Source organism: Salvia miltiorrhiza, chromosome 2 (genome assembly GCF_028751815.1).
Source record: "Salvia miltiorrhiza cultivar Shanhuang (shh) chromosome 2, IMPLAD_Smil_shh, whole genome shotgun sequence".
Taxonomy (NCBI): Eukaryota; Viridiplantae; Streptophyta; class Magnoliopsida; order Lamiales; family Lamiaceae; genus Salvia; species Salvia miltiorrhiza.
The window spans coordinates 44,680,690-44,702,769 of NC_080388.1; the positions used below are offsets into that span (position 1 = coordinate 44,680,690).

General features: G+C 39.8%; 1 protein-coding gene and 1 pseudogene across 1 annotated transcript; both read right to left on the reverse strand.

Annotated features, from left to right (window-relative positions):
• Nucleotides 1–1,526: 1,526 nt before the first annotated feature.
• On the reverse strand, nt 1,527–2,109 carry LOC131009577 (14-3-3-like protein A; annotated as a pseudogene).
• A 9,351-nt stretch (nt 2,110–11,460) lies between these two features.
• Nucleotides 11,461–19,391, reverse strand: LOC131009578 (uncharacterized). The gene is made up of 5 exons (XM_057936993.1): nt 18,406–19,391; nt 16,498–16,882; nt 15,767–16,300; nt 12,763–12,908; nt 11,461–11,472 (listed from the first exon to the last, which is right to left on the reverse strand). The coding sequence occupies exons 1-5, from the start codon at nt 19,180–19,182 to the stop codon at nt 11,461–11,463; spliced, it is 1,854 nt and encodes a 617-aa protein (XP_057792976.1). The 5' UTR covers nt 19,183–19,391.
• Between the last annotated feature and the right edge of the window lie 2,689 nt (nt 19,392–22,080).

Below are 22,080 nucleotides of genomic sequence, written 5' to 3' on the forward strand. Positions count from 1 at the left end.
CTCGCCCGTCCACCACCCAACCCGCCCGTCCACCGTCCACCCAGCGGCGCGCCAACGGCCTCCCCCTGTTCGGCTGTCCCTCCGCGCGCCTCCCACTTCCCGTCGCCGTTTTCCGTCAAATTGCACCGCGCAGAAGCCAGCAGCACTCCATGCCTCCACCGGCCACTGCGCCGCCACCGAGCTCCGACAGCACAGCATGTATTCTTCTTCTTCTTCTTCTTCTTCTTCTTTTTTTTTTTTTTTACAGATTTCTAATTTCTCAGTTTTGAGCACAAACATATTTGGTATATACAAATTCAATTGACAATTGAATGTTATTTGGTAATTGGTATACACAATTTTGGTTGTGTTTTGAGCAATTGACATTTGAATGTTATGATTGATCGGTGATATTTGCATATGGGCCATATTTTCCAAATTTTTTTTAAAAAATCGGGTATTAGGGTAAATCGGGTACCTTAATACCCGATTTACTCGAAGTCACGGTTTGACTTTAGAAATTGAGATTTTGATCGGGTAATTTCGGGTACCCGAGTCGGGTATTAGGGTACCCGATTTCAAATTCGGGGTCGGGTAGTGGGTTTAGGGTATTTTCGGGTTCGGGTACCCGATTTTTTCGGGTAGGGTACCCGAACCCGACCCGATTCCCAGCCCTAGGCCAAATATTCAAATTCATTCTCGTATATAATGGTATAACTATTTATAATTTTATTATTGATATTATAGTACTTCATCCGTCCGACTAAGTTTGAACAATTTCTTTTCGTTATGAATTTTAAAAAGTTAGTAGTATTTTCTGTGTTAAGTATGGTAGGTGAAAAAATAAAAAGGTGAATAACGAAAAAACTTTTGCTATATAAGAAAGGGCAAAGGTGCACATACCCTCTGGACTATACCCCCTATAGCTTTTACCCCCCATACTCGGTCAAAACGCGTTGACCTCCCTATAGTCTCGGAAAAAGGGTGCAAAAAACACCCCGCGTTAAACGGTCGGTTAACGCCGTTAAACTTTTTTTTTTAATTTGCAGTTTTCTCTCTCTTTTTCACCGGCTCAGATCGTCGTCGCACCTCAGGGCGGAGGCGGCGGTGGCGGCGGAGAAGGCTGGTGAAGCAGCTCAGTCATGTGATGCTGCCGGAGATGATGATTCGATTCAAGATCTCCGTTGTTCATTTGAATGACGATGCAGAGGACCAAGAATCGAATAAGGTATAATTTCAAACTGATTAATTTTTGGAGTTTTGATGAAGAATCTTTCATTCTTGGCATAAAAATTAATGGGCCGAATTCGATTTTTATTATCTTTCAAGATTTTGGTTACTTTTGTGATATGCTCTTGCTCAATGTCTCGATTTAGGGTTTCAGTCTTTCTGGCTTCGAAAGCTCTGTTTCTTGAATTTATTTTAGTATTTTTGACTAATTAACTATATATAAAGGTTTTTGTAGGAGAAATTGCTCTGCTGTTTTGTTGTTCCATCCGTGAGTAAATTGGTTTTTGGCGGACGCCGCCATGCCTAACGGAAGCGATCTAATTAGGAGGATGGTGATCACCCACCGGAGCAGACTTGTAGGCGGAGAGAGTGTTATCGGCAGCTTCTTTGCGCTCTGCTCCGGTCTTAAACACCGCCAAGTAGCGGTGGTAATCACCTTTCATCTTCAAGTAGAAGACTTTGGAATCTCCGTTAGAGGCGGATCCGATGAGTTTGGTGTCGAGGAGTTTAAGAATGCCGTCGTAAATGGAGGAGAGCTCCGACTCGATCTTAGATCTGTAGCTCTTGATGGAGGAGACATGTCTCTCGTTGCCATGGCTCTCCTCCTTCTGCTCGATAGAGGAGATGATACGCTAGGAGGCGCGGTGGGCGGCGCCGATGACGTTTTTGTAGGCGACGGCGAGGTTGTGCTCCTCCATGGAGAGTTCGTCGTCGTCGATGTTGACGACCTTCTCCATGAACTCGACTATCTCCTCATAGCGCTCGGCCTGCTCCGCCAGCTTGGCCATGTACACGCTCTCCTCACCCGAGGACGTTATTTTCTGATTTTGATGAGGAGAGAGACTTTGATTTTAGAGAGAGAATATTAGAGAGAAAGAGACAGAGTGTGTATTTGGTTGGGGTGGGCCCACAGGGACTAAAAAAAAAGGGGGAAAAACGGCGTTAAACGTCCGTTTGGGGCGGGGTGTTTTTTGCACCCTTTTTCCGAGACTATATGGAGGTCAACGCGCTTTGACCGAGTAGGGGGGGTAAAAGCTATAGGGGGTGTAGTCCAGGGGGGTATGTGCACCTTTGCCCTATAAGAAAAGTGCTCAAATTTCGTGGGATAATCCGAAAATGAATACTGCTTAAGTTTCGTGAGACGGGGGGAGTATTTAAATTCAAAATATACAAGACTTCATCGATATATAGATACTAAATTTAACTCTCTTTCATTTTGAATTAGGAGAAGGGGACGAACTCTAGTAATATAGTGAAACTTGATTGTTTTGGATGTTCTCGAAACAAGTTTTTCTTTCTTTGTGTTTGGAACAAGCAAGTGATCACTATTTTATTAGCAATAAAAACTACAACTAACACAGTATAATTGTAGCACATAAACAGTAATTGAGTATCGTATCCACAGGGACTGATAATCGAAATCACTCTAAATAATCCTAATAAATCTCTAACAATATCCAGGCAAACTCAAATACGATGGATAAATAAAACTAAAATCAAAACAAAGCAAATAAAACATGATAAAAACCCAAATAATAAAAGACTTTGACCCTAGAGATGTACTATCGTTAATCAAACACATGCATTCAATCTCTTGATTCAATTACCAATTTAATTCAATCCTGATGAAAGATCACAACATTATTCATAAGCTTCTCTAACGAACACCTATGAATGTAGATTAATAAATCTCTTATCGCATTCAAGACTCAAAGAAATAAATTAACTCCCAATAGCACATAAAAAATAACTTCCTATAGCTTCACCTGTCGCATTCAAGACTCAAGGCTAACACTATATCATGCATTCCTGAATCGGCTGAACAATTATCGTATTCAAGACTCAAACTGAACAGCTAAACATATAAACTATTGATCAGATAATTCACAAGAAAACAAGCACCAGGAATCATGAACCACAAGCGCTGGAGGGAAAATTGATATCAATAAATCAAAAATACATATTTAATCAATTATGTACAAACCCTAGTTTCAGATAAAAGAACTAGCCATACATCATAAAATAAAATAAAAACATAAATAAAAAGAAAGTAATTGAAATAAATAAAATAGATAAAACCCGAAAAGAATTCAGGATGAACAATTGCGATCTTGAATCTTGTAGAAAATAAATTTAATATATGAAAGCTATAAAGTTCTAAGTCTAAAACTGAAAAATATGAAAAGATGGAGAAAAGAGGTGAAAAGATGTCTAATAGGTCAGGGAAAGGACCTATATATAGGCACAAGGGATAAATACAGTGTAGAACTCGAAAATACTGATAAAATCTCAAAATCCCGCAAAATTCCCGAAAATTCGAAAATTCCCGTCGGATACTATTCACTATTGCGCGCTACTTAATTATTTCGGCCATATCTCTCTCGTCCGAACTTCAATTTGCGATTTGTTTGCGTCTACGAACTCGTATCGCAATGATCTACAACTTTGATTAAGACCATTAGTCCAAATTCAGACTCAATATTTTTGTAAAAATTACCAAAGTATGAGCAAGTATCATATTTCACAAGATAAAGCAATTTAAGCACTAAATAATTATCCAACACTCAATTTTCTATAAAATTGACATCATATAAACATTAAAAACCATGGAAACATGAGTGTTATCAGCAAGTCAATGTATCATTTCTCTAACTTCTATATGTTCTTCTTTCTTGGTTCATCTATTTCGTTAGAGTGGAGATTTGGGCAGCTAGGTACGTTTGGATGGTCATATACAACTGGTAGTCTAGTAGTTCCATCATGTACACCACTCATAGTTCTCAAGTGAAACTATGATGTGGTTCGTCAATTTATTTGATAGTCGGGGCCTAATTGTGGGCTCCAAATTGTAGAAAGAGATTTCTACAATAATAAATCTTTGCACCAACACTCAGTTAAGACGAACCCTTTTCGAGAGTACTAGTGTAGGTGTTAGTCAAAGGGTATCCAACGCTCAAGTTAGTAAAGAAAAATATGAAATATACTAAAAGTAGACAAAGTGATGGTAACATCGTGTGAGAAAATGAATATTGAAAGGCCGCAAGCATTCGATGGTGTGATGGTGCAAAATAATGATGACTCATGCTAAAAAGTAAAGAGCAATGATCGAGCTCGCCTGAAAGACCGGTGTTGTTGGGAAATTATTAAAATATCTTAATCCTTGTTTTGATGATACCAAAATCCATAGGCCTTAATTGTAATAGACTAGAACTGTTCGAACTCAAGTGTTAGAGTTCTTTTCTAGTTTAGTTTGTTGTTCTGAAGACTGAAGACTGAAGGACGAAGGACTGAAGACTAAAGACTGAAGACTGAAGTATTAGTTGAAGAATCAGTCCGAAACTGATTACTTAATGCTTGCCACGTGGATTCAGCGGACTGATACTAAAGTCAAGTATCAGTTAAACATTCTTCCTCAGACTGAACCTCCAACGTTCAAAGGAAGCCACGTACTCCAAAAGTACAACCGCATTAAATGCAGAGATCTTAGGATCATCCCTCTCTGCAGAGGTCATTCCTATTTGGTGGCTACTTTATCAGAGACGTCACATCTCCTGCTCTTCAACATAGCCGTTCTCACCAAACAAGGAACCTCGAAGATTGAAGCCTCAGCTCAAATTCGAAAAGCTCTCAAACGGAAGATCTTGAAGATGTTCTCCGCCAACGGATCTATTCAAGACCTCTCCTATAAATAGCGCTCGAGGATCACTTCAATCTTCACCGATTCAACGACATAAGCTGAAACTCTGCTAAAATTGTTTCTCAGCCAAAGCTTAACCTCTCCAAAGCTTGAATCGAAGAAGAGAATACCAAAGCCAAAAATCAGTCACTGCTGATTACATATATTCTCATAGACCTTAGGCAAACCCTTGTTTACCCAAAGCCTAGGTCAAAACTAACTCCAAAGAACTTGTTCTTTGAAGTTTAGTTGGCAAGATTTCAAACCTCCCTTCAAGAGATAGAATCGAGTGTTTGAGTTGAAAAGGAGTTCAGGAAGGTACTCTGACTCCATGAGATCCTAGTGCAGGTTCGAGCTAGGAGTGAGAAATCCAGCGCGAGTGAAGTGTTGGTACTGAAGATTGGATCTTCAGTTGATTCGGTTGTGTGCACCCGGCTAAACACACGGATAGGTTTGCAGTGCACCAGTTAAGCACTTGCGGAGTAAAGTTGTTGGTCTGATCAACCGACCGTGGATGTTGGAAGTGTTTTCCGAACCACGTAAAAATCTCTTTGTTGTTTACAGCTTTCAGTTTTACATTCTTACTTGTGTTCTTTCAATTGATAAATTGAATACTGATTAAATGCAAAGAGAAACCTAAGACTAACAACGTGCTCAACAAAGGCTATTACGAAACAAAGTTATTTCCGCTGCGTATGTTATCAGTCTGACTGATCTATCCTCTGATAGTCAGGAAGACTTGTAACATCTCTGTTTTAGCAAACTAGACTGAAGCCTTAACGTGCATCAGTTAAGTTCCAATGACTTAACTGATAACTCTTTACTAAAGAGTATTTCAGTATCAGTCGTCAACCCTGTTTGGTCAAAACTCCTTTTAGTTAACAGGCGTCTAAGTTTGCGTGTAAAGTTTTGTTTTGATCTCTATCTTGAGATCCCTCTGATTTTGAGTAAAAATAGCCTATAGGTGTATTCCCCCCCATACACCTATTCGAGACCCTCCGGACCTAACATGTGTCGACAACTAGCAACTGAAATAAGGAGTTTAGGAGGGTTGGATATGCTAAAAAGAATATGGAGTTCAGAATTCGTATGTGAAAGTTAGAATGATGAGACATTTGAACATGGGGTAGCCTCAAACTTATATGACAATTGATGACATTTTAGTATTTTCGTCTTTCTAGTCATATCATCTATTGGTTCGATCTAGGCGAGTAAATACTAGTGTGGTTGGAGAAAAGATCATACTCCCTCAGTCTGCCAAAAGTGGACCATTTTGGCTAGGCACGAGATTTAATAAAATTGGTGATAATTTTGATGTAGTGGAGAAAGGGTCCCACCACTTTATGAGATGTGTGGTTGAGATTGTATTTGGAGTGGTTTTTTTGTAAATAAAGAGAGTTTGTAAGGATAAAATATTAAAGTGGATGGTGGGACCATTTCTATAAAAGGAAAGTGGTATACTCTTTGCGGACGCCCGATATAGTAAAAATGGTCCACTTTTAGCGGACGGAGGGAGTATAATATTTTTTCATGATTTAAGAAAAGGCTAATAAGGCCTATCTCAAGTGGCAAAGTTGAGGCACTCAATGACTCTCCTTTGTGACAGGTCTTAAGTTCAATCTCCTCTGTGTGTGGTGTAGTTTTCTCACATTTGTATGGTGTAGTGGTTACGCCTACGTGCGGTGTAGTATATTTTCCACCTCTGTGTGGTGTAGAGGTCCCGCCTGCGTGCGGTGTAGTGGATTATTTAATTATATGCTATATAGATACCTCTTGCAATTAAAAAAAAAAAGGAAAACTGAAAGAAAAATAGATAGTGTCAGAAAAAATGGTCCGAAAAGATATGACAAGGCCCAAAAATACATTTTGACATGTTAAAAGAAAGTTTGGTTGGATTTTTCATTGGGGGTGTATACCAAAGATGGTGATCGAAGATGATGAAGAGGGAGAAAAAACTTGAAATAACATAAATTATAAAACTAGCGGAATAAGTTTCAAATGAAACTACTGCCCCTTATTTATAAGAAAGAAGGCGTCCTAAGATCTTGATACGTGGCACCTAGGGTTTCGTGCTTAAAATCGATCATCACAAATCGAAGGGCTCAAATTATGTTGGGATTCGTGCTCTAAGATGAGCCGCTGAAATGTGAAAAAATATGAATAACTATCCTCGGAGATTGAAAATATGCATGATTTAATATAAAGTTGTCAGTGGTATGTCACAAAAGTGATGTACATACGCCACGCTCGTTGCAAGTAGATTAGAGAAGAAATCAAGACAAAGTATGAGAGTTGCATCTTGTAGTCTGCTGAACTTACGTCTCGTATCTCCACTAGACTAGGGGGAGTGGTTGATGAGGATTGTATTAGGGCTCATTTTATTTACTATAAAGTAAGCCCCAATACTTACAAGCAGGCCCATTCATAACGAAAATGTTGAGTTGCCTTGGATCTGTCATAAGAGCCAAGAAACATCTAGCTCATGACAAGAAGACGAAGAAAAAGAGATGTGACGATTCAGTAGAAGACCTAGCAGAGCTGAGTTGTCTCAGATTTGCCAAAGGTGCCTAAAAGTGCAAAACTGAAGATGAGCCAAATAGAGGTGAAAATGATAGTTGTAAGAGATATGAAGACTCAAACGAAGATCCGATAGCATTGATGCTTCGATCTTAGAGTTGAAGAAGATGAAAAAAAATGGCTATTTCAGTTGAGGACACGTGGCAGATTTGTACGTGTTCCCTTAACCGTTCCTGACGCAAAAAGGACCTCATTATATCTATTCTCGTTTGATGTGGCACTTGAAGAGCTAAAGAGACGAAACTACTCTTCGTACTAAAAAAGAACAGATCTGAAAAGACAGAAATATCCCTCTACATTCAGAATTGAAATAACTTAAATACCCCTCACTTAGAATAACCTATAAATAGAAATAAGATATCCCATTGTACACACGTTTTTCTTTTTGTAACGAATTGTTGCCAAATAAAATACAATACAAATTTCTCTGTGTTAGTTATCATTGTAATTCATATTCTATACTTCACTCAAAATTCAAAACTTATTTGAGTTATCGTCCTTTAAGAAGAAAATTGGAATCTATGCTTGTGAAGATTTAATTGTAGCTTTTCTCCAATAAAATCACTTTTCCACTCGAATTAAAGAAAGACCGACGATATAATACTTAATAGGTTACTTATTTCTTTCCTTTTTAAATGAAAAAGTTAGATCTAATTTGAACAACCTTCACCATTAAGCATTCAAGCTCTTAAGCTCAAAGTACTCCTATGGCAATGTATTTCCCTTATTTTTTAAGCAAACCTCTTATAAATCCACTACCTAGTTTCGATCAAACTAATCCTTAAAAGTTGTTCTTATTTGTAACAGTTCACTTATAGTTGGAGATCTTTCAAACACCCAACCCTCTGTAAGAAGTAAGGTAGTGTTAGAAACTTTTTGAGCAAAATGGCAAAATGTTTTTAGCCTTCTGAAATCAAGTAAGATTTTGGTCACGGTAGGAAACCCGTGATTTAGTTCAAGTTAAAGACTAGACGGTTGACTTGGAGCCACAAAACAAGTATATATTATGATTAAGTGAATTTTCTTGTTAAACTCTGTGTGCTTTATATTTTGTACTTTACTTTGAATATTAATGAATTGTCATCAGCAAGCACACAAACACAATTATCTCATCAACAAGTTTTTGTTAGCTGAAACAATCTGTTGACCTGCACTCAATATGACTAATTGTATAATCTGAGTTAATTTTTAGTAAATATTTTCTAAACAAAGTGAGTAACTAAGCCATTACATTTTGTACATAGGTTCAGTTGTTTGTCCAATTGTCAATAGGTTTGCTAACTAACCTACACTATACTGATATAACTACGTATTTGGATAAAGTCAACTCACGTTTATTGTGTTGATCTAAGTCAAGTGATAACGACATAAATTTGTAACTAGTGTATTTCTCCCCTACACCAATTCGCTAGGAACCAACAATTAATATATATCCAATAATTTAACTAATTTTATTAAATAAAGATTTTCCGTTGATTTTTGACGGGCTATACACTAGTTATTATCGAACACTTTGAAAAATTTTATACTCTTAAAACACTACAGGTGTGTTTACTTTAAGGTATAATGAAGAGACAAACTCAATTTACCAACTTATACCTAATTTGTTTTGACGTAATAAAAAATTCAGATACGTGGCATAAAATTTTCGATAATACTTTTTCTCTTGAACAATGTATAATTTTATACTTAAAATGAGGGGGAAACTAATCGCACCCTACATGTTATAAGCCCCTTTTTTTAGAGAGTGTACATGTTATTATAAGCTTTGAAAACATACAAGGATGAGTTTCACTGAGCTTAGTTCTGAATTTTGGGCTTGTTAATTTGAGATGGACTCAGTCTGTAGTTGGGCCTATCATTGAAACATATTGGATCCATGTTAATTAGGCCAATTCTTTCACTGCAACATATTTTTCGGATAAAGAAAATTGAGCATTGGTCCTGGGTTTTTATTTAAATAATAAAAATGCACCAATGAGGTCGTTCTCTAGTGGCACGAGGCACTCAAAGACTCTCATTTGTGAGAGGTCTTGAGTTCAATCCCGCCTACGTGCACTGATGTTTTCTCACTTTTAGATGGCGTTGTATTTTCATCTGCGTGCGACGTAGCTTTCCCACAGTTGTGTGGTGTTGAGGTCCCGCTGCGTGCGGGTTGCATAATTGATTATATTCAGATACCTCTTATGATATTAAAACAAAAAATTATAAAAATTCAGACACCTCTTATAATTCTAATTCAATTTTTTTTTTACAAAAATGCAGGTTGTGACTGGTGTGGATTGTTTTAAATAATAATTTGTGATTAAATTAAATATAAAGTTATAGAGATTTTCCCTTTAAATATTTTGAATTCATAACTAAATTAATTATAAAGGCAAGATATTGAATTGGGCATCCACATCGGTGAGGCTAATCCGCTGGCTTAAGTCAGCCATGGCGACGATCGAGTCGAGCTCAACAACAACAAAAAGGGTGCATGTATTACACGCGTATAATTAAAAAAACAAAAAAACAAAATTCAAAATCTGCTCTAACAGTACAGTAAGTCAGTAACGACTATTGCAACCATTTTTTTTTTTTTTTTTTTTTTGCTTCTGTAAATATCTATTAACTCTAATACAGTTTTCTCAATAAAAATCAAAGTTCTCTTCTTCATTCTCTCTCAATTTACTCTCAATTTCCCTCAAATCTTTTCCTCCAATGGACCTCATGAACAATCCTGATTTCTTTTTTTAAATTTATGTAATTTTAAATTTATGTCATTTAAATTAAATAAAAAATTCAAAAATCAAAATTAATTCATACGAGTCAACATGATGAGCCAACCTAATGTCGTACTTGACTCATAAGTAGGCCCGGGGCATGGGTGAGTTAAGAGCATCTGCAGCGCGCCTCCATCGCCTCGGATCGACCTGGGTCGTCGGTGCAACAACCGCGCTGAAGACACACCCTGTGTCAACGTCGGGCCTCTGCTAAGCAACAGGTCGATGGTGAAGAAAGAGAGATCCGTACGTGACACACGCACAATTTAATTAAAAAAAATTAAGAAGAAGTTGCAGAAATGGCGATGGAATTTGGGGAAGAAGAAGGCTGGGGGAAGTTAAACCCTAGAGGAATATATACAAATGATTGAAACCCAATTAAACAAGAAAATGCACGACCCAATAACTTGGGCTATATCAAATTAAAAAGGGCCCTAAACTTATGTATGTTTATAGGGATGTCAAAAAAGCCCGAAACCGACGAGTCGATCCTAATAGACTGATAAAAAAGATGGGTTAGGGATGAAAATTTCTAGCCAGAAAAAAATTTAGCCCGAATGGCCCGAACCGAAAATAGCCCGAGCCCGATAAGGTTGACCTGAAAACCGAGTGGGTTGGCCCGATTAACCGAACATTTTCTTAATAATAGATTTCTAAACTTAAATACTTTGCTTTTTAATTTGATAATAACATTTTGATGCTTGTATAATATGTTTTGATTTTTTCTAATGATTAATAATAAATATTTATGATATAAAAGTCAAAGAAAGATAGTAATTTATGTTATATCTATAAACAATTTTTATCGGGAACAAAGTTAAAATTAGATATTATGTAAATTTACACTAAAATAATACTAATTTTTGTATCTAAAATAAGGCATTTGATTTAAAAAGCACGATATATTTTTATTACAATAATATGATTATTCATAAAAAAAATTATACATATAAAAAAATCGTAAATTTGTGAGCCCGAAACCGAGTGGGTTAGGGTTAGGGTCGAAAATTTTTAGCCCGGAAAATAAAAAAACTAACTAGCCCGAACCGAAAATAACCCGAAACCGAACGGGTTGGCCCAAGACCTAGTGGGATGGCCCGATTGACATACCTACTTATGTTTATACTTGGTGCGTCGTTTTACACCAAAAATATCCAGCTGTCAGCCGGTATGCCTACACTGCGCAAACAGCAGCAAGCAAAATCGTCTCCCAAGGGATCGGCGAGAATTCTCCTAAAATTCAACCTGTAAAGAAACTCCAAAAACGAGATTTATGGGGAAAATACTGAGAAAATACTAAATCTAAAAATAAATAAATAAAATCCAAAAGAATTGCAATGGTTCAAATATTAAATAAATAAATAAATAAATAAATAAATAGAAAAATTCAACAATTAATAAAAAAAATTCCAGCAATCAATTAAGTCCACCCTAGCTTAATTATTCTGATCATTGATGCAAATATAACTTTAATACATGCAAGCAAACCAATTATAACCACCAAAGATGCTTCTGACGTGATCTTATTTCTCCTTAATTATTCGATAATCAGGAAGACGCTTCACTAATTACTACCCTAATCGACTGACAACCGTAAGAGACGCTCTATAGGTTTAATGAGCCGACAACATTAATTACTAGAGAAACCCGATTCAAAACCAATAAACTCTGACGCAGGATTATTGAATTAAGATTGCTCTTCCCTTGACCCTGATGTGTCAATTTACCACTAATCAAACCTAAACCATAATTACGGATGGCCGATTTAATTGGCTGTATAATTAATTCTAACCCAATAAATATTTGCAACTATCTAATGGATTAAAATAATTAATATCATTAAACATGGAGAATCGCAGATGCAAGCATAAAACAAAGTATAAGAACAATTAGATCTCACAGAATAATCTTGCTAGTGCTTCCCTAATCGTTGCCGGAATAAACGAATTTAGCTAGAAAATATAATAATTAAACAAAACAAATAAATAAATAAATGCACGAAAAAGATGAAAGAAATAAACTGAATTGAAAAGCTCCAAAATCATGTCCACACTCTGCTCTCAAAAAGTGGCGGCTGAAATGTGTTTTCAAGTTGATCTCTAGCTAATATATATATATATATATATATATATATATATGTGGTGCGGTTATAGTGAGAACCACACTTATCGTGAGAACATAAGAACCATTTTTCATTTAGAATTTCTATCACAAAATATACATACATATATATATATATATATATTATTAAATGACGATTTTATATAAAGAAAAGAAAAGGAAAAACTTAAAAAACCCTTGAAAGCACAGAAGGAGCAGACTAAGGGCCGAGCCTCATTAAAACCTTTTCACGGAAAACCCAGTGGGAAAAACCGTGGAAAGGAAAAAGAGTACTCGTCTAAACACAAGACGAAAGTAAGGAAGAGCGGAAGGATCAACGAAAAAATCATCTGAATCCCCTAAAGAAAACGTCCCCGATAAACAGAGACAAAAACCAACGGGGTCCGACCAGTAGCGTCCCCGAGCCGAGCGCACCCAAACCCGGAAGGACTCTACCGACACTCCATCCCTCACCAAACCAGGGCAGCACAAGCTCAACTCCATCCACCGCCTCAAAACCAACGCCTCCATCGGCGCAAGAATCAACTGAGCATCAATAGCACCCATCTTAATCCAAACGCCTGCCAAGTGTTCGAAGAAAGACCCAAACCAAGATCTCCCCATACACACGCCAACAAAACCAAGAAAAAGCCGAACCAAACAACCACCCATCAGCCCCAACTACCGTTTCTGACGCAGATGGCTATGCGAAGCCATGTCAAGGCGAACCGCAGCCCTAATCTCCTCAATCTCGTGCGGCCACCACCCTTCTGAACGTTGTTGGTTAGCCATTAAATCTGCCACCTTGTTTCCTTCTCTAAAGATGTGAGAGACCTGCAGCGAGAAAGCATCTAACATCTTTAAAATCCTATTCCACGTCGCCTTAAAACGCCAAGGCACATTCAAAGAACGAGAATTAAGAATGGATATCACGTAGTTGGAATCGGATTCAATCCAAAGCTTGTGCCAACCACGATTGTGAGCAATTTGAATCGCCGAGATAACAGCCAGGAGTTCCGCTTCAAAGGCAAAACCCGAGCCACCTTTGAAGTGAAAACAACCACGCACCACATTCCAGTTATCTCTAAACACCCACCTGCAGCAATAGTACCTGGAGCTCCCATCGCCGAGCCATCAGTATTCATATTGATCCATGGCGCCACCGGTGGCCACCAATGCACCTCCACAAACTCCGGAGGAGGAGCACTCCTTGTAGTAACACCCACTGCCCTGAGAATCAGATAATCCGACCAAGAATTCCACATGTAGCCTAATTTAGCAAAGTTATCATCAATCTCTTTGAAAGCAACTTTCACCGTGTGGATGACACGGCTTGCTTCGAACTTTTGATTATCAAAGATACAATTGTTTCTCTGCATCCATATGGCCCAGATGACCGTGATGATACCCGCTTTCCAGAAATTACCGGTGAGGGGACTAAGTTTATACTGCCAAGCTGTCACCAAAAAGCTATGAATATCATTCTCTTGCAACCCTTTCGTGAAATTAAACCACCCAAGAAACGTAGCCCAAATATTCTTCACACGCTCACAGTTCCAGAAAAGGTGATCTTGAGACTCACTTCCTTTTAAGCAAATAAAACAGACATTAGGCGTGATCATACCGTAGCGGATAAGGCGATCATAAGTTGGCATTCTATTATGAAGAAGACGCCAACATATCAAAGAACGTCGAATTGGAATAAAATATTCCCAAAGCCAAGAACCCCAAGACACCTTCGGAAAATGATGACAATGCTTGTTGAAGGCCAGCGCAGTAGTGACATTCCCTTGCAACGAGGGTTTCCAGAAACGCACATCTCCCTCAGTACCAAGAGGAGTGGGTAAGATATCACACACTATCTCAGGAAAAGCATTAACAAAGGCTTGCGTGAAATGCCAGACCCCATCGTAGAAATAATCAGCCACCGATTGAGAAAGAAACGTAAGCATGAAATGCGGGATTCCGCATTTATTCATGTGATTATACCCAAGCCAGTCGTCATACCAGAACGAAGTATAAGCGCCGTCACCAATATACGAGTACGAATCCGCAACCAAACCATCAATTTCCTCACGTAAGCTCATCCAGATAGAAGAAGCAGCCACCAGAGATTTACTACGCCCAAAGCGATCGAGATATCTATCTCTAATCAAATCATATCCGAACTCACGCCCACCAACCACCTTCCACGCCATTTTCATGAGATAGCTCTTGTTCATGGACTCGAACGACCTTACCCCGAGACCGCCCTCCTCCTTAATCGAGCAGACCCTCTTCCAACTCACAGAACAGGATGGCGTCTGCTTGATGTTGCCAGTCCATAGGAAATTACGGCAGCACGCATCGAGCTCCTTAATAAGAGCAGTCGGCCATCTATAAACCATCATGGAGTGCGTCAGGGAGCTTTGGATAACCGACCTGATCAGGCAAATCCTCCCAGCCATCGACAAATGTAATCCCTTCCATCTCGTGAACTTGTTGATCACACGATCATGTAACGGTCGAAGATAGGAGGCATGCACACGACCCTTAAAGATAGGAACCCCAAGGTAAGTAATCGGAAAGTTGCCCTGAGAAAATCTCAAAATGCTCCGTATAGCCCTGCACGTCTGAGAAGGAACTTTGCTAGTAAAAAAAATTTGCGACTTATCCGGGCTCACAATTTGATCAGAAATTTGACCATAATATTCCAGAATTTTCTGAATGGTATGAGCGTTCGTGACCGTGGCATGACAGAAAACCAGAATATCATCCGCATATAAAAGATGAGTGGGAAAATTAATTCCCTGTCTCATTTGCATCGGGGTAAGGGTGCCCGCGCTAACACAATTTGCAAAGAGCCTACCAAGGACATCCTCGGCGATTCCAAAAAGAATCGGAGAAAGAGGATCGCCCTGACGAACACCCCTTGAACACGCAAAATAACCTTTAAGCTGACCATTGTACAGAATAGAAATCCTAGCCGAATGAAGCAGAATTTCAATCCAACTAATGAACTTTGAATCATAGCCAGCAACACGAAGAACGTTAAGCAGGAAATCCCAGCTAAGAGTATCAAAGGCTTTTTTGATGTCAATCTTGCAAGCCATGTTTTGACCACGGCTCGTACGATGCATACAGTTCACGCCTTCCGACCCAATCAGAATACAATCGTGAATTGAACGGCCGCTAATAAAACCAAACTGATGATGGGAAACATAAACAGCAGCAACCTGGCTCAGTCTAGACGCCAACACCTTAGTAATAATCTTGTAAAGAAAGTTGGACAGAACAATCGGTCTCAGATCCGAGACCGAATTGACGACATCTTTCTTAGGTATCAACACCAAGGTATTAGAATTGCAGCCTTGAGGAAGATAAGAATTCCGGAAAAAGGCTTGAACAGCACACCAAATATCCACTTTAATAATCGACCAACAATGCTGAAAGAACTTACCCGAGAAACCATCTGGGCCCGGCGAGCTGTTCGGCTTCATCTGAAAAACCGCAGCAGAAATTTCCTCTTCATCCGGTAAACGAATGAGCAAATTATTATAACGATCTTCGACCATTTCCTCAATAACCGTCTCTACCGCCGCAATATCAGTATTAGCTTGACTGCTAGTCGAAAACAAAGAAGAGAAGAAATCCACGATATGATCCCCAATAACCTTCTGATCGTAATTCATATCTCCATTGATCTCCATGTGAGAAACGATGTGAGGTTTTCGACGAAACCTAAGCATCGCATTAAATAATTTCGTGTTCCTGTCTCCATCTTGAAGCCAAGACACCCGGCTTTTTTGCTGTAAAAGCGAGCTCTGCCTGGAAAGCACAACGTTGATCTTAGCTTGGGCTTCCACTTCTTTATCAAAGAGATCCTCCGTGTAACCATCCCTGGCAATCTGATTTTGAATCTCCAAAAGCTCTTGTTGAGTATTCATGATACAAGAATCAACATTTCCAAAAACCGATTCCACGCGCGAAGAACCTGCCGAAGACGCTTTAATTTATGCATAACTTTAAAAATCGGGCAGCCAATCTCGGTATCCATCTGCCAGGACCCTTCCACTGTATGGAGAAAATCCGGATGTAAGGTCCACATGTTAAGGAACTTAAAGAAACGATGGCGAGGAGGAACATCCACCATGCAATGAAGAACAAGCGGAGAATGATCCGAGGTAATACGTGGCAGAGCTTGAACAAAAACCGAACTCCAGAGATTTGCAAAAGAATCAGCATAAATCGATCTATCCAGACGAGACTCCACATGGGTAGGCATAAATCTACGACCAGACCACGTGTACTTCAGACCAACCGTAAGCGTCTCAATGAAACCGGTGGCTTCAATGAAATCACAGAACTCCGCACAAGCAGTAGAGTTAGGCATACAGTCACTACTTCTTTCATGGGCGCCTTTCACCGCATTAAAATCGCCAATAAAGACAACATTACCATCAATATGATCCAGAAGATCCAACCACAAGCGCCGTCTGCCAGCATACGTGTTAACGCCATGCACCACCGCGATTTTAAAATTCCACGTCGACCATCTGCAGTTCATGATAACCACCTGCTCGGAGGCGAAAATGACATCATGAGTAACAGAAGGATGAGAAAAAACCCAAATATTCGAACTCATGTTGTTTCTTGAATTTTGAAAACAAGGAATAAGATTCAGAGAACGCCAAAATCTAGAGTAAGTCTTCTTGAGATTCGTCTTAGGCTCAATAATCCCAACAATAACAGGGGAGAAGGAGTCGCAATGCTCCTTTAAAACTCGTTTGGACTCGTCCGTAAGGCCCCGGACATTCCATACGAGGACATTCATCATAAAGACTGAGAATTCGTGTTCGGGTTTTCACCCGATTCCACTTCAGCTGCCCAACTCTTGGCTGCCACATTATTCAGGGCTGTATCATTCTTCGAGCTCCCAGACGTAATAATGAAATCTCTAGGTTTATCTCCTGCTTCCCAAGCTTTGTAAAGTTTATTTTTGATGAAATCTTCAGCCTGTTGATTAGGTTGCTGGTGAGGTTGTTGCTCCACCGACTTCCGGAGACGACTCTTGATACTATCTTCCCCACGAATAATCGGATTCTTTGCCGCTAAATCTTTCGGCGGTCTCCCCCTTTTTTTCACCTGCGCCTCCGCCTCACAATTCCTGAAAGTTTCCACTATCCGCTGAGCTTTGATAGCGCTTTCCATCATCCTTTCCTGTTTCTCACAATTTTTATCCCGATTGACCGAACTTTCGTAAATGACGATCTGTTGTGAATCTGCTTCAGCCCGTGTCTTGCCATCATTCGACTGCCCATCAGACTCCTCTCCCGAATCTATCTCTTCCGTAACCGGCACAGTGATCGCCTGTAAGATATCCGGACCCGACGTCAATCTATCTCCATTGACATCCTCAAAATCAACATTCCGATCAGTTAAAGCAAACGACTGATTGTGGTTCTTTGTTTCCCACGGTGTCTGAATCTGCTCTTCTTCAACAGCAACCTGTTCCAAAACCCCCAACTGATTTAGAATCTGCTCTTCTTCGACAGCCACCTGTTCCAAAACCCCAAACTGATTTTCAGTGATAATCTGCGGTTTGTGAGGTTGGGCAGTCCTATTCTGGTCCCAAGATTTTGGCTTCCAGTTAGGTGCCCTAACCTCCTTGGCAGCTCCCTTATTAATTATTTCCTTGTCTTTACCCAGCAACATATCTTTGGCCTTCCCATTCCTGCTGTCCTCGCTGGATTTGTTCTTCATTTTATTGCAGTTATCAATAGAATGTCCAGTGATCTTACACTTAGAGCAGAAGGCCGGGAGTTGTTCGAATTCAAATTCGACGTGAAAGGTACGTTCTTCCCCGTCAACCAGCAAAGCCTCCGGAAGAGGACGCGAGAGATCAATTTCCAACAAAATTCGAGCATAATGTCCAGCAGCACCACGTGCAGAAGCTCCATCAACTTTAATAGGCGATCCCATCGCCCTTCCAATACCCGTAATAACATCCAGAGTCCAAAATTCTAAGGGCAAATAATAAATGCGCATCCAAACTTCACAAAGTGAGGAAATTTCTTTATAGGGGTCGAAGAATCTTACCCATTCGCGTAACCGCATGGTTCCGAAAGGTAACTCCCAAGAAGTGCTTTTCTGAACGAACGCCTTGTCTTCAGCGGTATTAAATTTAATAGTGTAGAAGCTCTTTCCCATGGGGATGATTTGCCAATCCTTGTCAATATTCCAAGCCACCTGAAGATCACGTTTAAGATCAGTGAGAAGACGCGGCTTCTCTCCTTTCCTCAGTAGAAGACGACCAATTAAAGCATGCTCAAATTGATTTATTTTGGGCAGCAGATGCTCTTTTGGGACCCTAAGCGTGGGTATTTCACCAGAGAAATCCGGTTGCAGTGAAGTGAATCGATGAACAAGCACATCCGGCGTACGTTCAATTTGTCGGGGTCTCCTCAGAAGTGAAGCAAAAGAAGTGGTGCTCGGCCGGTGAAACTCCGTCGCCGAGGCCTTCTTAGTATTGTCTCCCTTGATCAAATCCGAAACGTTAGTATTGGATGTAGTGATTTTATGATCCTGTGAATTTCCAGAAGTTCTACCAGCAAAAGACGTCGGCGTAGATTCCTCAGCCACACCCTTTGAAAATTCAACATCAAATTTCTCTTTGTCGTGACATTCTCCATGGCTATGACGTTGAGTAGAGAAATTATTGGAAACTTGCGGCAGATTCAGCCCTGCCTTATCAACCATTATCGGCTGTTGTTGGTTGATTTGTATCGTTGGCGTCGGTGGATTGATCGGCGACGTTGGCGGCATCGGTTGGTGGACGTTCGACGGCGTGCCGGCAATCTCAGCAAAGAACTGCATATTCCTTAAGCATAGAGAGGCTAACGCCGGGTGGCTGTGGTAACAGTCCGGTCGCCGTTGATTGGGAATCGGAGGTGAAATCCGATAGTCAACTTACACCCGCTGCAGATCACCTGATGCAGATCGGCTATGGAGCCGGAGCCGGAGGATAGTCGCCTGCTGCAGATCGGCTGATGGTGCCTGCAACCGCCGTGCAGCAGCAGCAACAACTTATGGTGGAGGTCGTTGGTGAACAGTACGCAGCAGCGTGCTCTCCAATCTCGAAGATGCTCTGAGGTTGATGCTGCGTGCTGGCCGGAGGGTGCTGCTGCTTGCTGTCCGGGGACTGCTGCTGCGTGCTCCGAGGCGTGATGGACGGAGACTGCTGCTGCGTGCTCCGAGGCTCAAAGCTGCGGCGGCGCGAGGTCTCCGGAACAGGAAGCGAGACAGGCGGCAAAGAGAGCAGGGACGTGGTCGGCGACGGGCGGCTGGCTCGCGACGCCGGCGAGCGGCAGCCCGGTGGGAGGGATTCGAGGGAGGGATATCCGGCGTGATATCCGGCGTGATATCCTCCTTTTTTGACTTCTCAAGAGAGAGAATTTTTCAAGAACATAAGAACCATTAAAATCAATGCATATACTATATAAATTAATGCATTCGCTATTAAATTTAATGCATCCGAAAATAATAAATTTTTTGCTCCCTTCAGGATTCGAACCCAGGATTTGCATTCATCCACCAAGATGATGCATCCACCGTAGATCTTGATGATCGAATGGTTTAAAATGGTTCTCTGTTTTAATTTTATTTAGTGGTTCTTATTTGAATCTCTCCCTATATATATATATATATATATATATATATAAGGTCGCATTCTATGGAGACCACTTCTTATATAGAGAATGAAGACCAAATCAAGGCCATTCATCTCAATCCAATCAATGATCCAGATTATTTCCTGATTTGATTTTTTCATGTAATTAAATAATGGTTAATTACATTTGTTTAATCCAAAAAGGGCAAAAACGTCCACTCAAATCCACGAATTATGGCATCTGGTTGAACAAATCCCAAAAATTACTCTCTTCCAATTCTGGGACGTGATCCGTCAATGAACATAATAGGTGAACATTAGTATGTTCATTTGTTTTCCTATGAACATATTGATGAACATTAGTATGTTCATTTGTTTTTCTACGAACATTATCATGTTCATTAATTTTTCAACGAACACAGTACAAAAAAATCGATGAACCTTTATTTTTTTTCTACAAACACACTACGAACACACTACAAACATGACAATGACATTATAATGTTCATTATATTTTTCTACGAACACAGTACAAAAATATCGATGAACACATGGAAAAAATCGATGAAAAAGGGCGATAGGCGGCGTCCTCACCGGAGGAGCAAGGGCGGCGACGGCGATGTAAGATCTGAAAAATGGAGGCGGCGGCTGGGCGGATTTGCGGTCGTTGCTGCCGCCGATCGAAGTACAGATAGGTGCATGAACTAGCGGAGCAGAGAAGGAGGCGCCGACGACAATTGGGGAGGCGGAGCAGAGGAAGAGGCGGCGAAGCAACAGGAGGAGAGATGGAGGCGGCGGAGCAGCAGTAGGAGAGATGGAGGCGATTGGGAAGGTGGCGGGAAGGGAGGCGGCGGAGCAGTAGGAGAGATGGGGAGGCGGCGGAGCAGCAGAGATGGGGAGGCGGCGGAGCAGCAGGGGATTGAGGAGGCGGCGGGGAAGGGGGGAGAGTGATTGAGAGAGAGAGTTAGAGAGAGAGCGTGAATGAGAGAGAGTGAGTGAGATTAGGGTTAAATAGAAAATGACATGCTTAACCTTTTGATTATAAAATAAATGAAAATTAATAAATTTAATCAATTAAATTACCTCTATTAGATTAAGTTAGATCAAGGAACCAGATTTGGTCTTCATTCTCTATATAGGGGAGTGGTCTCCATTGAACTCTCCCATATATATATATATATAGGGAGAGGTTCAGGAAAGAACCATAAATAAAAGAAGACCGGAGAACCATTTTCAGCCATTCGATCATCAAGATCTACGGTGGATGCATCATCTTGTTGCATGAATGTAGATCCTGGGTTCGAATCCTGAAGGGAGCATTTTTTTTTATTTTTTTTGAGTGCATTAATTTTAACAGCGGATGCATTAATTTTTACAGTGAATGCATTAGATTTGATGGTTCTCCCGTTCTCACAAATAATGTAGTTCTCTCTAGAACCACACCATATATATATATATATATATATATATATATATATATATATATAGGGTAGGGTTAATATAAAAACCCCTCTTAAGATGAAAACTAGGAACCAATTTAAAGCCATTGATTTAAATAAAATAGAGGGCTGAGATTAAACTACAGATGCACAATTTCGATTGCATAGATGCACAGTTTCAATTGCATAGATGCACAATTTCGATTTGCTTGAGTATTTTGCATTGTTGGTTTCAATTGCATAAATTGCATATTTTTTAAGTGCACAGTAAAATATAATAGATGCACAGTTTCTTTTGTTGACTAAATCCTAACCATTAGATCTAATATTTAAAAGGTCAAGATTAGGTTCCTAGTTCTCATTTTAACAGAGGTTTTTATTAGAACCTCTTCCTATATATATATATATATATATATATATATATATATATAGGGAGAGGTTCAGGAAAGAACTGTAAATAAAAAAAGAACGGAGAACCATTTTCAGCCATTCGATCATCAAGATCTACGGTGGATGCATCATCTTGTTGGATGAATGCAGATCCTGGGTTCGAATCCTGAAGGGAACAATTTTTTTTATTTTTGTGAGTGCATTAATTTTAACAGCGAATGCATTAACTTTTACACTGAATGCATTAGATTTGATGGTTCTCCCGTTCTCACAAAT